We start from the raw sequence: 15,846 nt of genomic DNA, 5'->3' as shown, positions 1-15,846 counted from the left end.
ATATTAACAGTGATCTGAGCTGAGTGTGGGTGTGGTTCATGCCATCTTCTCAGTATTGTTTATTGATATACACAAAACTGATTAGTCAGGTTCTCATTTCATCTGGGTGAGGACACAGGAGAACTTTCTGTGGAGTTCTTTTCTGAAGTTACAATCTGCCCATATGATCTGCAATTGTGAGAAGTCCTGCCTGCTCTCCAAATGGAGATTCCTGTAGAACATGTCCAAGGAAGAACATGTTGTGGTATAGCCCTACAGAGAGAAAAACCAAAACCTGCCTCTATGGACCACACTCTGAATTCAGCCTGAGGCTGAAATGCTTGTACTTACCAGATGCATAGACTGATTTCAATGATATTGCTGGATTGGTCTCTTTTTGTTTAATAAACGTCAGAATCATAAGCATTGTCATTTTTGGTCCTGGACATTAATATGCATAGAAATTTTTGAAAATGGATGTGAACTCAGTAAACTAACTTGTACTTTTATTTAGTCACTCTGCAATTTATCTGTATTCTTTTATAGCTCACACATATAAATATCTTTATTATCCATTTCACTGCCAAGTACTCCCAATATGATGAATAGTATTTGAGTATAGGCTAGACATTATTACTAACAAAATGTTTTAATCATGTCACCAGTATTTACAAAGTTAATATTCATTTTCTATCTGCAATTTCTGAAAGTTTTACATGAAGAGATACTGAATATCAAAAGCCAATATTTATCAAATTTTTATTTGCAGCAAACTGACGGAAGTTACTAAGTTCCTACTATTCATGAGCTTATCTAAATGCACTTTTACATGTGGTATTTGATTACCATATAGTTCAGTTTGCTAATTTCTATTTGACATGAAAGTCATTTTGATAGTCTATCATCAGTTCACATATACCACAAGTATGAGTAACCCCATTTTACTGTTAAAAGAACTAAAGTAGAGCTTTGAGATTTGCTGCTGAAGATTCTGGACTGATTGTACACCTTGCCATGTAACTCCATTCTTCCACAGAAACAGTGCTATCCAGTTTGGGTAGCTCTATAAACCTTTCTCCCCACTGTGTGGTGTCACTGATCTGTCCAGTATGTTAAACAGAAGGAATCTCTATTAGTTATTGTATATGGATCCAGGAGCCAGAGACTACAGCTCCTATCACTGGTCTTAATTGGTTGGGTGCACCTCAGTGGATCTGAAAAAGTCCTAGTAACTGACCTTATACAATGAGCATTTATAACATAGTATGTTCCTGTCAGTGATTGGTCTGGTTATATATTTTGTGTCCATGATAACATAGAGTATACAAATCTCAGATATGTTTTCCTCCCTCCCTCTCTCCCTCCTTCCCTCCCTCCATTTCCTTATCTTTGTGGAGGTATGTGTATCACATGGAGTTTGAACTCAGAGCCTGGGTATTGTTCCTGAGCTTGAACTCTACCACTTGAGCAACTGCTTCACTTCTATATTTTTGGTGGTTAATTGGAGATAAACATTTCACAAACAGTCTTGCCTGGACTGGCTTTGAACCATGATTTTCAGATCTCAGCCTCCTGAAGGGAGGGGATTATAATTGTCAACCACTGGCATCTAACCACACTACTTTTTATAAATGATAGTTAAGTATACAGTATGAAACTGGCTAGCTTTAAATCCTAGCTGATTTATCTTCATTTTTTTGATGAACATCTGAGTAGTCCAGGTGTACATGAAGGACTTAAAATTATCTACATGGAGGGGTGGATTTCAGATCTTCTCAGCCTTTTGAGAAGATCCATATTTGTATCCTCCCTGGAGCTCCCATTCCCACCCTTCCATCTAGCATAGACTCACCTTAGATAGGTTATACCAACATTTTTATTTTATGTATCCCTGTGGGATAAGATTGAGGTGAGATGGATCTTCATAGTTCAGAAGGGCATCAGGCCCTGCTTGGTGAATGGCTCCTAGTCTTTCTCCTCACAGATTTCTAGAGACTTAGGACTGGCCTGTTGGAGGTCAGAGTCCAGGGTGAGTATTCCATCCTGGAATGCTCTTGCTCAAGATCATCCTCTTTGAACTCCCAGTACGCTTCTTGCACTCCTTCCTTAGCCACCCTTCAGGAATTGTCTCTACCCTCTGTCACCTAATGGCAGGACTCACCAACTTTTGTGTAGTGACCCCTTCTTGCATACTCTGGGCTTGAGCAAGGATCTGAGGTCCATGCTTTTCCAAGTCCTCCTTCATCCTATTAGGAAGGTATAAGAAGAGGAAAAGAGATGCCAGGTAGAACAGAAGGATGTTGGGAGACAGAAGGAGGGAAGGAGGGAAGGAGGGAAGGAGACGGAGGGAGAGGGGGAGGGAGAGGGAGAGAGAGAGAGGGAGAGGGAGAGAGGGAAGGAAAGGGAGGAGGGAGAGAAGGAAGGAGAGGGAGAGAAGGAGGGAGAGGGAGAAAGAGGGAGGGAGAAGGAGGGATAGGGAGGGAGAGGGAGGGAGAGGGAGAGAAGGAGGGAGAGAAGGAGGGAGAGGGAGGGAGAGGGAGAAAGAGGGAGAGAGAGGGAGAGGGAGGGGGAAGAGAGTGGGAGAGAAACACTCATCCTCCTTGGGTTGGGGGTGGACACAAGGGTTCCATGCCCACCTCTGCTGCTTCTGTTGCAGATGCTGACACCTCTGCTGCAATTGCTGGTGATTCTGAGCTGCAGCCTCCAGGAGCTCCTCAGCTTTCTTGTTCTCTTCCTTAAACATTTCCCTGAGGGTTGGTATCAGTTAGTTTCATGCATTCCTTCCTCCTGCTCCCCCCTCTCTTGCATATCTTACACTGCTGCTGCTGCCTCCTGGCTTCGAAGGAAGAGTCCCTCATTGAGGGTGGAGGGCCCCTCATGACCACACAGAGAGAACAGTCGATGCTTCACATCCTCCAGCTTCACCTCAACCAGCTTCTCTGCAGAAGGAAGGGGAGGTGAACAGCCAGGGCAGGCAATATCAGGGCAGGGCTGAGTCACTTTCTTGTCCTGGCCTTACCTTCTTTTAGCAGCTGCTCCTTGTTGCTGTCCAGGGCACAAATCTCCCTTGCTAGATGCTCTGGTCTCTGAGGAGGACAAAACCAAAGTCTGTCCATACCTCCTAGCTTCCCCATATCTCAGAGATGCCTGTCTGGATCTGTCCATTTGGCCCCTTAATATCTCAGTTCTTAGTACTCTGGCTCTTCTGTGCACACCAACCAAGCCCCGGCTTTAGGGTCTTTTTTTTTTTTTATTACCCCTGACCTCCACCCTTACCCCATGGACCTCTCATGTGCAAAACAGCTGCTGTGGCAAGTATTTAATTACAGAAAAATCTAAAGATTCCTCAACTCTGGTCTGTTACCCAGAGATCCCTTCATCAGCATGGCACTATAGTTCCTATCTTCCTCCCTTCCCTGTGATGGCCTACTCACTAATCTCATTCTCCACTGGCACTGGTTCTCTGGCTTTTTTTTTTCGTGACTGAAAGGTCCAAAGGTTCACTTATTCCCTGCTGTTTCCCCTGTGCCTATGTTGGTCCCATCACATCCATGAGTGTTCTGGAATGGTGGCTCCAATCTTGGTGTTATTAGAGTTCCTCCTGATCACTCAATTGACACACAGGGCAGCAGAGGTACATGTTCAGATCAGCAATGTGGACACTTAACAGAGGAATGAATTCAGGGTGGTAGTGATGATAGGTGACTAAGGCTTGTGAATGGACAAGATACGGGAGTTAGGGAACATGAATTTGAATTACTCACATGAAATTCCCAGAGGTCCTTGTGTTGGCCCATCAGAGACTCCAGCTGTTGCTCAAAGTCCAACCTGGAGGCCAACCACACAGGCATGAAGGTTATGAGTTGGCTCCTTGGTTTGAGCATGGCATCTTCATGCATGAGGGACTTTATTCATACCCTTTTCTCCATGAGGAGCACCGTTATCCCCTTGACTCTCCAGGGCTCAGCTGGACTAGCTCCTTTAATATATCCTAGATATTATTTGTAGCCTCCTGCCTCCTGTATTGCAGTTTACCTCAGCTGTCTCTGTTTGTTCTTCTCTTCCTCAATCTGGGAGTTCAGAGAAGAAATCCTCTCCTTGCACTCTTGCAACAGGGTGTGTTTCCTGGGAAGAAAGGCAGTCGTTAGCCATTCTCTGACTGATTCTTGGAGGGGAGCTAGGGATTGTTTTCCCTCTCTAATTTAGATCCATATCTGTAACATGGTTGTTGTGAAGATTTTGGAGACCAGTATGTGCTTAGTCTCTTACCTCTGGGCCTCATTTTCCTTTTCTTGGCAATGTAGCCGATGGATTCTCAGGGTTTCTACAGAGAGAGAGAGCAACAGGGTCCCGGTAAGTGTTTGACAAGGCATCCAATTTAAGGGGAGAGAACAGGATCAGATCCTGTCAGATTGTGGACACCTGTCTGTTCTATTCCTGAGAAAGGTTGCAACCTGAAGAAGTTTCAGGCCCTTTCTCAATTGCAGAAAGAGGGGCTTTCTGCACAATGGCACAAGTAACAGCCTGACGATGGAGGAGGTCAAAATACCTTGTTTTTTGCTCAAGATCTCCTTCAGTCGTACTTTCTCTTCATACACTGGAAAGCATGGTTAATGTTTAGTTATCAGCAATCACCCATGGCACTGACAGCCTTGACTCTAACCTAAATGTGGAGTTCTCCAGGTGAGCCTCTTTCCCTATGTGCTCATACTCCTTTGTAAACAAAAAGGACCTTTACATTTGTAAAAAGTTTGTGAGGATCCTGTGTGATGCCCATTAGGGCTCAGAAGCAGTAGAAAATGCTTTATGACCAGGATGGGGGCAGGGTGGTGTCTTTATGTAGGGTGACTGGGGAAGGCATCTCTGAGAAGGAGACATTTAAGCTTGGCGATAAATGGTAGTATAAGAGAAATGTGGTAAGAGAACACAGGGAGCAGGAGTGTACGCAGAGGGCAATCCCAGAACATCACCACTAGGAGAGGCAGGGATGGGAAGAGCAGAAGGCTGGAAAGATAGTAGGACCCTTGACCATGATGAAGATGCTCAGTACTTGGAATATTGGGTTAGGAGAGGCCTGAGACATGGCGGAGACCTCTAGTGAGTCCCAGCTCACTTACATGAGTCCAGTTCCTTCTGCAGAGCATCCCAGACAGTTCTAGCCTCTCCCAGCTCTTCACTGGCTTTCTTTTTTGCTTATCAAATAGTAGAAAAGACATTGTATGAGTGGGGCCTCCAGCTGCATTATGCTTTTTCAAACAATATTTCACATTTTTCTTCAAGTACCTGGAGGGGCTTAAATTTTATAGAACAGGAGACCAGGCTTTCTGAATCCCAGGATCTTCCTGTTGGGTTCAAGTTGTATCAAGACTAGGCTCACCGACTATGGTGGCACTTTCATGCAGACATGCAGAAGAGTTCTATATTTACATTTTTGTGGCCTATCATTGTTGTTGAAATGTCTAAGGGTATTTTAAACCAAGAGCTCCTGCATTTTCACTTTGCATCAGACCTAGCAAAGCATACATGTGTTCCTAAATAGCAGCCAAGGTCCCTGAGCTCACCTTGTTGAACCTCATTAATTCGGTTAATCAGGACCTCAATCCGTGGCTCTAGAGTTCCTACTGCAGAGAGCAAAAGAAGTTGAATTGGCAAGCTAATAGTTCACATTTCTGCAGATATCATTCCACACAAAACCACTGAGCATCTGTGTACAGGTGTTACATCACAGGCTCACAGTGGGGAGGAATAGAAATGAGGCAATTTGTGGCAACTTCATTCAAGAGACATAAAGTGGGACAAAGGTTTGAAGAATGAAGGAGTAGGAACTTATTCTTGGGTATGGAAAAATGTCTTGTAGGTCCCATATCACGTGGGGCATATAAGCTTTGCAACTCTATGGGTGAAATGGGGTACAATCAGTACAGAGGGCAGCCTGGGATGGGAATGAAACCTCAGGACCTAAGAGTATTGTGCAAGCCAAGTAGGTTGGCTAGCAAGGACCTTGGGACAGGATTTTATGAAAATATTTTCCTTCTATCTGCTTATGCCTCTGTAATTTTGATTATCATTACTTTTGGCTAAAATAATTAGAATTTAAAAGAAAATGAAAGTTAAGGGTATAGTTTCCCAACTTTCTGACTTGTGGGGGTGTAAATGAATCTACAATGCCTGACTCCAACCCTCAGAAAGCCTCATACACAAAGGAGACACAAGACCTTTCTGCAACTTTTTCACCATTTCCATCAAGTCTTCAATTTTCTGTGTGTACATGTCCTGCCCTGTGGAAGAAAATCAAACATGTCAAAACCCAACAGGTTGAAATGACAGGGGAAGGATTCAACTTCTTTGGGTGGGACTGGGGTGAGCTGAAGGCATTACTGTATCCGTGAAAGCCAAGGCGATGGCTGGTGCTTGTGGTCAAACTGTATTTACAAAGTAATAATATATATATATATATATATATAAGAAATTGCTGGATATGATGGTGCTCTCAGGATACAGAAGCAGGAGGATGGAGAGGAGCAGAAGAGTGTACAAGGTGAGACCCAATTTTAAAAATAATAATGAGATATATCTCAGCAAAGCACAACCTTTTCCTAGCATATGCAAGGCTCTGGGTTCAATAATCTAGCATGGAAAAAATGGAGACAGTATTAAAAGCAATGAAAATATATTGAAAGTCACTGCACTGGCAGATGACATCAATTAGGAAGCTCTTAAAAAGTCTTACACAAAACAGAGAAACCAGTAACAATATAATCAACTGTGGTTAATTAATATAAATATCTTTCCTATGTATAACCAATGCTAACTGTGAAACCTCCACTTAAAGTATTTCATAGAAATTTTCTGTAGTCACTACATGCACCTATTTTAACTCACTAATGAATTGGTAGGCATAGGAAATTATATTATTATGATATTATGATATTACTTATGATATTAGCATTATAATCATAGAAACAAGACATCATGAACCATCCAATATTAGAAAACATTTTAAAGATGTCAGAGGCTCACATCTGTAACCCTAGCTATTCAGGAGGCTGAGATCTAAGGATCATGGTTTGAAGCTTGCCTGGCAAGGAAAGTTTCTGAAACTCTTATCTCCAGTTAGCCAGCAAAAAGCTTCAGTGGAGCTGTGGCTCGAGTGGTAAAGCACTGCCTTGAGCACAAAGGCTCAGGGAGAAGCCCAGGCCCTGAGTTCAAGCCCCAGGACCAACACAGAAAAAAAGAAATATAAAAAACATTATTACCTACTAATAACTTGCTGAAAGTGATACTGGTATTTGCTAGAGCTAAATTCAGAAAATATTCAAGGGTAGAGCAACAGTGAATGGCACATGAGGTTGTATTTGCAACATCAAATTAGACAAGAAAGATAACTTTAACAAATACATCTGACGGGAAAAGGGAGTGAGAAAAGAAGACAACCAAAAGAAAAAAGGTACCCTAGGAAGTACAAACAATCTCTGCAATTTAGTGTTGATGGAGAAAAAAATGTGTTTTAAAATTTAAAGTCACGATCAACAAACTTTGTAAATTGACTATTTGATGAGTAAAGGAATTATTGCTTCTACTATATAAATGTAGCCAATGGTATCACTTTTTGAAGAGCATTTACATTTAAAGATATACGTGGAAATATTTATGGATAATTATGAAGTTGTTTATAATCAAATAGAGAGTAGATGTTAAAGAATAAAAATATTGGCAATAGTTGAGAACTGTGAAAGCTGAAGATAGACTCATGGAGCCACTGTAGCTTATTCTCTATTTTATATATGATTAAGTATTTGGAAAGCCCTGTGTCAACAAAGACAAGATAATCTTCCCACTAAACAGAGAACAATGGGTGCTGCTGGCTGACCATCCTCAGCATGCAGGCTGAGGAAGAGGGGCCTCTACAGCTCCTATCACCTTGCATGGCTGAGCATCTTCCTCCTGGGTGTGTGTGGGGGAGGGTGGTGATCTCCTTCCCTGAAGGGTTTTGACCCTGGACAACTCTTCTAGTCTTTTTTCTTTTTTCTTTCTGAGGGACTGGCTGACCCTTCCATCTCCCCCTGGGGTCTCCTTCCTGGGGACTGGCTGACCCTTCCATCTCCCCCTGGGCTCTCCTTCCTGGGGATGTGCCCCAGCATGGCGCGCCTCTCCGGCCCCTGCCCCCACCCGCCGTCTCCCTGTCCTCTCCAGGACCGTCCCACGGGGAGAGCATATTCCCAGTTCTCTGGAACAAGCCCAGCGCAGACAGGGCGGGAGGCCTCGGCGAGCCCCGCCCCGCGGCGCCCAAGACCCAGGCCACCCACACCTGGGGACGGAACCGCGGTGCCCTCCCCACACGGGGCCTCCACGTCCTCCCCACACGGGACCTCTGCGTCCTCACCACGCCGGGCCTCCGCCGCCCTCCCCACGAGGGATCTCCATGTCCTCACCACGCGGACCTCCGCCGCCCTCCCCACGAGGACCTCCGCCGCCCTCCCCACGAGGACCTCCGCCGTCCTCCCCACGAGGACCTCCACCGTCCTCCCCACGCGGGCCTCCGCCGCCCTCCCCACGAGGACCTCCGCCGCCCTCCCCACGAGGACCTCCGCCGTCCTCCCCACAAGGACCTCCGCCGTCCTCCCCACGCGGGCCTCCGCCGCCCTCCCCACGAGGACCTCCGCCGCCCTCCCCACGCGGACCTCCGCCGCCCTCCCCACGAGGACCTCCGCCGCCCTCCCCACGCGGACCTCCGCCGTCCTCCCCACGCGGACCTCCGCCGTCCTCCCCATGCGGACCTCCGCCGCCCTCCCCACGAGGACCTCCGCTGTCCTCCCCACGCGGACCTCCGCCGCGCTCCCCACGCGGGGCTCCGCGCCCGCACAGCCCCACGGCTGTCCAACCTAGGACCAGAAAACAGCTGCTACCTCCGGTCCCCTCGCGGCCCCCGGGTTGGTCTGCAGCTCCTGTGAGCTCTCCGCTAGCCAGACTGGGCCCGGCCGCCATGGCCCCTTCACGCCCCGCGTCGACTGCGGCCCCTGGCGGGAAGTCAGCGCTCGGCTCGGCACGGTGGCGCGACCGTTAGCTCTGGGCCAGGCGCCCGGATGCAGCTACTGCGCATGCGCACACCCCACCCCTGCAGACCTGGCCTGGAGGCCACGCTGGTGCAGCTTTCCAAGATTGACCTGCTGAGCAGGAAGAGAAGAGGAGGAGGAGGAGGAGGAGGAGGAAGAAAGGAAGAAAGAAGACGACGACGGCGACGGCAGGCGGTGCGTCTTCGGGTTCTGAACTGCGAGCATGGCCTCCGGGTGGTGTGCAGCCCCGCACCCGCCTTGGTGGACCCGGCCCCACTTGGGCCTCCATCACCTTTCCTTTCGGTACCCGCACACAGCGGGGTGAAAGTATGCCTGGGAAGGGGCGGTGAAGCCCTTCCTGCCTGGTAGCTTGTGAACTGACTCGTCCCCAGCCCAGCCCTCCGCCCTAGCTCTGAGCTCGCTCCAGTCCACCGGGTCACCGCGTCCCCACCGCCCTGCTCACACCCCTGCCAGGCACGCACGGGGGTGCGGTGGGGACACTGGGACCAAAGAGGCCACCTGGCCCCAAGCATGCGGGGCGCTGGGGGTGTCAGGTAAGCTGGGTCGGGATGTAGGTTAAAGAATTAGGGTGTTAGTTGTCGGGGGTGGTGGTAGGGGTGAGAGTTGTTAAGGTTACTATCGTTAGGGTTGGTATGGTTTAAGTTAGGGTGCAGAATAGACTCGTGGATGTTCATGGTGCAGAACAGACTCGTGGATGTTCATGGTGCAGAACAGACTCGTTGTTCATGGTGCAGAACAGACTCGTGGATGTTCATGGTGCAGAACAGACTCGTGGATGTTCATGGTAGGGTCAGGCTTCGTTTAGGGGACCCATAAGCTTAACATGTATCATAAGCCACCCACCAATCCCAGGCCTTATCCTAAGCCATTTTCTAACTCAAATCTCTAAAAATAAGTGTGTTCCTAACATTTCAGCAACCCCAACCCATGCTTCAAAGCTAGGGGAGGAGCAGTAGGCTTAAGGAATAGAATAGTGTTTTTAGTGTCAGTGGTGGTGTTACATGGTTAGGGTTGTTAGGGCTACCGTGTTCTGGGTTGGTATGATTGAGGTTAGGGTTCAGGTGTAGGGTTGTTGATGTGAACGGTAGAGTTAAGGTTGGGTGTTGTTTAGGTTACTCAGCATAGGAGTTAGATTGAACTTTGTAATTATGGTTCAGAAACAGGTTCGAGCAGTGCCGGGGCCAACCGGCAGCAAACCAGGGTTCGCAGATTGGGATTCCTGAAATAGGGGGCAAGGACTAGGAAAAAATAAAAGAGAGACAAACAGATGGGGTTCAGGAGGGCTACAGCCCAAATCAGGAGCCACAGCTTAAGAAGCCTGTAGCCCAAGACCGTAGCCCAGTTTATTTCCAGTTCTGAATCTTAAATACACTTCTTTAAACTAGGGAACTGCCAGGGGCTACATTCGTACAAACAGTATCAAGTCTGAAATAGGTTGAATGAGAAGCTATCAAGTCCCAAACAGGTTAAATGAGAAGCTATTGACACAGCCCAAAATCATGATAAGAGCTTACTTCCTTGTGTACTCAATTGTGCGGGTCCAAGGTCACTGACCCCACAGTCATGGTCACTGACCCCACAGTCAGTCCCCAACATCTCCCCCGTCTTTATTTTAAAAGAAACACAAGTGCAATTTTTTCTCTTTTCTATACCCCTAATTTATCCTGTCACATTTTCCAAAAATGACTTTGGTCCCTTGGTCTAACGGGGATTGATGGGCGGAGATTCAACTTCTGTGACTTCTTCAAGCTGACTCAGGGGTGTTGTCTCTGTGCTTGACCAGGGACCTTAAGAAGCCTAGCCTGTTTTATCAAGGGGTTGCAAGGATTAGATATTAGGAACAATAATTTACTCCAAACTAGAGATCATATTTGACATTTAACAACTGCACAAACCATCTTTGGCTACAATAGTGTAGCTTACATAGCACCCATTTGCAAAGGCTTTTTCTTGATTGTCTGGGGAACTAAATTTCTGCAACCTTAACAATGCTTCAGTTGTCAGATCTAAACAGATTAATAGAGACACAAGCCTCAGATCCACAAACTTTTCCTGAATTTGTGGCTGGTGTCAAAAATAAAAAATAAAAATTTGCTCAATTAGGACTTTAAACTACCCACTATCACAGAAGATTGACAAAGTGCTGACCCCCTACTACGAATTGGTAGCTAATCTGATACATATGTGCCGAGTGGATTCCCGTAAATATTTAGGTCAGGAACCTCATTTTATATGTGTCCCATATAATCTACAACAACAAGATTGGCTATTCGCCCATTGCGATCCTTGGGCCATTGCTTGGGCCAATTATACGGGAAAAATTTTGCATCACTACCCGTCTAACAAACTTCTCCAATTTGCTGCGTGTCATACGTTTCTATTTCCTTCCATAGTACAGGCCTCGCCTTTATCTTCTGCGGCTTTGGTATTTACAGATGGATCCTCTAATGGAACGGCTGCTTTGACCATTAATGGGAAAACTCAATCTTGGGTTACGGGTTTTTCCTCCGCCCAAGAGGTGGAATTAGAGGCTGTTTTACAAGCACTCGTCCTGTTACAAGACGAGCCCTTTAACTTATACTCAGACAGTCAATATGTAATTCGTGCTCTTCAAGTCATAGAAACTGTTCCCTTTTTTGGAACTACTAACTCCAATATTCAGACCCAATTTCGCCAAGTACAAACTTTGCTTTGTTCTCGCAACCACCCTTGTTTTTTTTTGGCTTTGTTCGAGCTCACACTAATCTTCCTGGCCCTTTAAGTGAGGGCAATGCGGTTACTGACTCCGCCACCAGAGTTTACTTAACTCAGGTTGAACTTGCTAAGCAGTCACATGCCATCCACCATCAAAACAGTCGAGCCTTGCGCCGACAGTTTAAATTATCTAGAGAAGCAGCACGACAAATAGTTAAGACTTGCTCCAACTGTGTCCCTTTTCCACCAGCCCCCCATTTAGGTATAAATCCACGAGGACTGCTTTCTAATCACATTTGGCAGATGGATGTCACACATGTTCCATCATTTGGCCGATTAAAATATGTTCATGTTACTGTAGATACTTATTCTAATTTTATCTTGGCCACCCCCCTTGCTGGGGAAGCCACTAAACATTGTATTTCTCACTGCATTCGATGCTTTGCTATGATGGGGATTCCCTCGCAAATAAAAACAGATAATGGCCCTGGCTATGCAAGCCGAGCATTTCAATCCTTCTGCCATTCCTATAATATCACTCATATTACAGGCATTCCTTACAATCCTCAAGGTCAAGGCATCGTGGAGAGAGCTAATGGATTATTAAAACATCAAATTGCTAAAATACAGAAAGGAGAGTCGTATCCCGCTACCCCTGTGAATATACTTAATCATGCTTTATTTGTTTTAAATTTTTTGAATTTGGATTCAAATAATTTATCTGCTGCTCAGCGATTCTGGGAAAAAAGAGAGCAGCATGCTTTTGCCTTAGTAAAGTGGAAGGATCCCCTAACTGGTGCTTGGCATGGACCCGATCCTGTTCTAACCTGGGGTCGAGGGCATGTATGTGTTTTTTCACAAGGAGAAAATGACGCCCGCTGGCTGCCTGAATGCTGCGTTCGGATCGTGGAGAGTGACAGTGGCCATCCAAGCAGCGACTCACTGGGCCTACACCCCCAACCCTCCAGTGGTGCATCCTGCGACGTGGGAAGGACCTGAGTTATTTGTGCATGTCAATTGGGACTGCTACTGATCCAGTTGTTCCACACATTCATATGAGCTGTGTTTCTCCTCCTTTTACTATTATGTAGGGACCTTTTAACATATTCATTGACTCTACACAATTTAATATGTGACATTATTTTGTCTTTACCATCCCTCTTCTTAACAACCTTTTTTGTAAAAGATGCCCAGGTGAAAAGCAAAGGCCTCCAGAGGTAAGTAGAAGTCGGCCGACCCCCCTGTATGTCTGCGTTTTATTTTATTTTATTTTTGTTTGTTTGAAAAGGTGCACTGTGGGCCTAAAACAGAGGCCTGGGTGGTCAAGGGACGCCTTGACTCCCCCTCCCCTTCTGAGTTTCTTGTCAATAACAAGGCATACCTGAGAGTCCCACCAGCAAGACATGTCTAAATCTAAAAATAACTGTTTGGTGAAAACATTCATTTGAGCTCATTTTTTTTTGTGTTAAGTGTATCTGATTGAGTCCAATTTTCTTGTTATATGTCAATGTCTGATTATTTAAAAGTCTCCGTTTCTCTGTCTTGTTCGTGTTACATATTTTTCCTTGTCCAGTTTTGTCTTTAAAATTGGTACCATTTCTAAGTATGGATCCTTATGGTTTTTCTGTGCGTACTCAAGCACACATCCTTGTTATTTTTTTTTTTGAACATTTCTGGGCCTAGCATGGCCGCTCCCCCATGTCTGCAGTTGTAACAAGCCCTGGAAAAATAAATTCCAGCTAAGTTGCCTTGCAAAAAGTTTTGTTTTGAACCTGGTTCTCACCTGTAAGAGTAAAATTGGCAAAACTCTCTTGACACAAACTCCCGGAAATTGAACGGCCGATATTAATTTTGCGCGCTTTATGATCTTTGAGTATGAATGTGTGTGAATGAGTGAGTGAACATGTTCAAGGTTAAATTGTCAGCATGCTGTATAAAACAATGGATAAATTTATACTTAAACACAAAGACAATTGGGTAAATCTAAGCTTAAAACTTCAACAAAATTATTAGGTTTGAATGTTTCCTATGTCTTAAAAGTATTATTGCATTGTTTTAAAGAAAAACTGGTAAAAAGTATTTTTCTAAAGATCCTGAAATCTGCATTTTAAAAATCTGGTATTGCAATACATACAGCTGTTTACATTGCAAATATTGTATCCTATTTAGCACAGAGGTATTAGGGAATTTGGGATTTATTACCTTAAGTTAAAGTTTGGAGACATGTATTAGAGATTTAAATGTAAAATTGTTCATTAACGTCAGAAACTTTGTCTGTCTGTCTTTTCTTGCAAACTGACACTAGAAATCTAATGGTAAAATGTGGATAATGTGATTAGTATTTTAAAGGAATGTTTAAAGGTTTATCTCTGTATGATTTGGTTTCATGTTACTGGATTGCAATTGGATGTATTTTAGAAAAAGGAGGAAACTAAGTTCAGACTTAGATTTTTGGTGCACTGATGATGTTTGTAGTTCTTGCATTAAGGAAAAACATATTTGGGTTTAAACTGTGGGAGTTCTAGGCAGCAATCTTAACTGCAAAAAAAAATGCCTCTTCTAAAAGGAGGCCTGAAGGCAAAGGGCGTTCCTTGAGCCCAAGGAGACCTGGAGAAAAGGGAGTGCCTTGAGCCCTTAAAGGTTTTTCAAATGCAAATCAAGACTAAAATGTTAAGTGTTTAAGTTAAAAAGTGTAAACGTTTTAAAGAACATTAGAAATGGGTTTCTGAACAATATTTGAAAGTGAAGTTGTCTTAAATGTTTAAAGAAAGAGAAAAAAGGAAAATCAGGACTACCAAAGTAATTGCTTAATTGCTATTTCAGCTTGCTCTTGTAAGTTACCTTATAGCAACTTCCAGCTAGCCCATGGAGAAGGACAGCAATCCTTATTCAGATGTAACTTTGGCTTTTACCAGGTTCTAGGTAAGCTCATGCTTAGAGACTATTTCTGTGTTGACCACCTTGTTGCTTTAATTGGAGTAACGTGGCCTTTTGTAGGACTCACTGATCTGAAAACTGCAGTTCTGAGCCAACCCCGGGCAAAGCAAAGTCCCTGTTCAGGCGCCAGATGCCGGGGCCAACCGGCAGCAAACCAGGGTTCGCAGATTGGGATTCCTGAAATAGGGGGCAAGGACTAGGAAAAAATAAAAGAGAGACAAACAGATGGGGTTCAGGAGGGCTACAGCCCAAATCAGGAGCCACAGCTTAAGAAGCCTGTAGCCCAAGACCGTAGCCCAGTTTATTTCCAGTTCTGAATCTTAAATACACTTCTTTAAACTAGGGAACTGCCAGGGGCTACATTCGTACAAACAGTATCAAGTCTGAAATAGGTTGAATGAGAAGCTATCAAGTCCCAAACAGGTTAAATGAGAAGCTATTGACACAGCCCAAAATCATGATAAGAGCTTACTTCCTTGTGTACTCAATTGTGCGGGTCCAAGGTCACTGACCCCACAGTCATGGTCACTGACCCCACAGTCAGTCCCCAACAGAGCAGGTGTTGGGTTTTCTGTTAGCCTTACGTAGCAGGTTAATAAGTTAGGGTTAGTGTTAAGTGTTATAGAAAGATAGGGAATTATGTTTAGTGAATGGGTTAGTGCTATGGATCTGGTGAAGTTAGTAGTTATGGATTACGAAATGGGTCTGGTTTAAGGTTAGGGCAGAGTGTAGGGAATATGGTAGAAAAATGTGAGGTTGGGGATGTCGTGGAGGAAAATGTTCTAATAAGGGCTCAGGAAAGGTTGAAGGTCAGGGAGCGTGTGAGGAAGAACTTTATGGGATGGGTTAGGGTTTTGGATATGTTAAGGAGCGGTCTTCAAAGTGTGTTAGGGAACAGGTGAGGAGCAGAGGACTTGTTAGGAAAGGGGTTATGTAGGTTTGTGGAGTGGGTTAGGATTGTACAAAGTGTGAGTTATGCAATTACATATAGATTGGGGCTAGCAGATGGTTCACGGTGAGGCATAAGATTGGCGAGTGCCTTATGGTAATTGTTAGGGTATGAGTTTCAGTTAGGGCACATGTTAAGATGTGAGTATAGCAGAGTTAGGGTGTAGAGCAGGGTACATGTTAGGGAATATGTTAAGATAATGTTTGGTTTAAG

At 44.9% G+C, this 15,846-nt stretch overlaps 1 protein-coding gene across 3 annotated transcripts; it reads right to left on the bottom strand.

Annotated features, from left to right (window-relative positions):
• Positions 1-1,856: 1,856 nt before the first annotated feature.
• Positions 1,857-8,985, bottom strand: Syce1 (synaptonemal complex central element protein 1). Of its 3 annotated transcripts, none has more exons than XM_090346830.1 (13): positions 8,886-8,985; positions 6,195-6,257; positions 5,541-5,600; positions 5,097-5,171; positions 4,529-4,576; positions 4,249-4,303; positions 4,015-4,104; positions 3,744-3,807; positions 2,999-3,065; positions 2,795-2,918; positions 2,616-2,726; positions 2,141-2,225; positions 1,857-1,986 (listed from the first exon to the last, which is right to left on the bottom strand). In XM_090346830.1, the coding sequence occupies exons 1-13, from the start codon at positions 8,962-8,964 to the stop codon at positions 1,945-1,947; spliced, it is 963 nt and encodes a 320-aa protein (XP_090202956.1). In that variant the 5' UTR covers positions 8,965-8,985; the 3' UTR covers positions 1,857-1,944. The 3 variants fall into 3 exon arrangements, with proteins under 3 accessions (XP_090202956.1, XP_090202957.1, XP_090202958.1); XM_090346831.1 differs by having other exon boundaries at positions 5,541-5,597; XM_090346832.1 differs by lacking the exons at positions 4,529-4,576; positions 5,097-5,171.
• Between the last annotated feature and the right edge of the window lie 6,861 nt (positions 8,986-15,846).

The sequence above is a fragment of the Megascapheus bottae genome, chromosome 15, assembly GCF_031878675.1.
Source record: "Megascapheus bottae isolate mThoBot1 chromosome 15, mThoBot2.hap1, whole genome shotgun sequence".
NCBI lineage: Eukaryota > Metazoa > Chordata > Mammalia > Rodentia > Geomyidae > Megascapheus > Megascapheus bottae.
The sequence above is the reverse complement of the archived record's forward strand: the minus strand, read 5'-3'. Positions and strand labels throughout refer to the sequence as shown.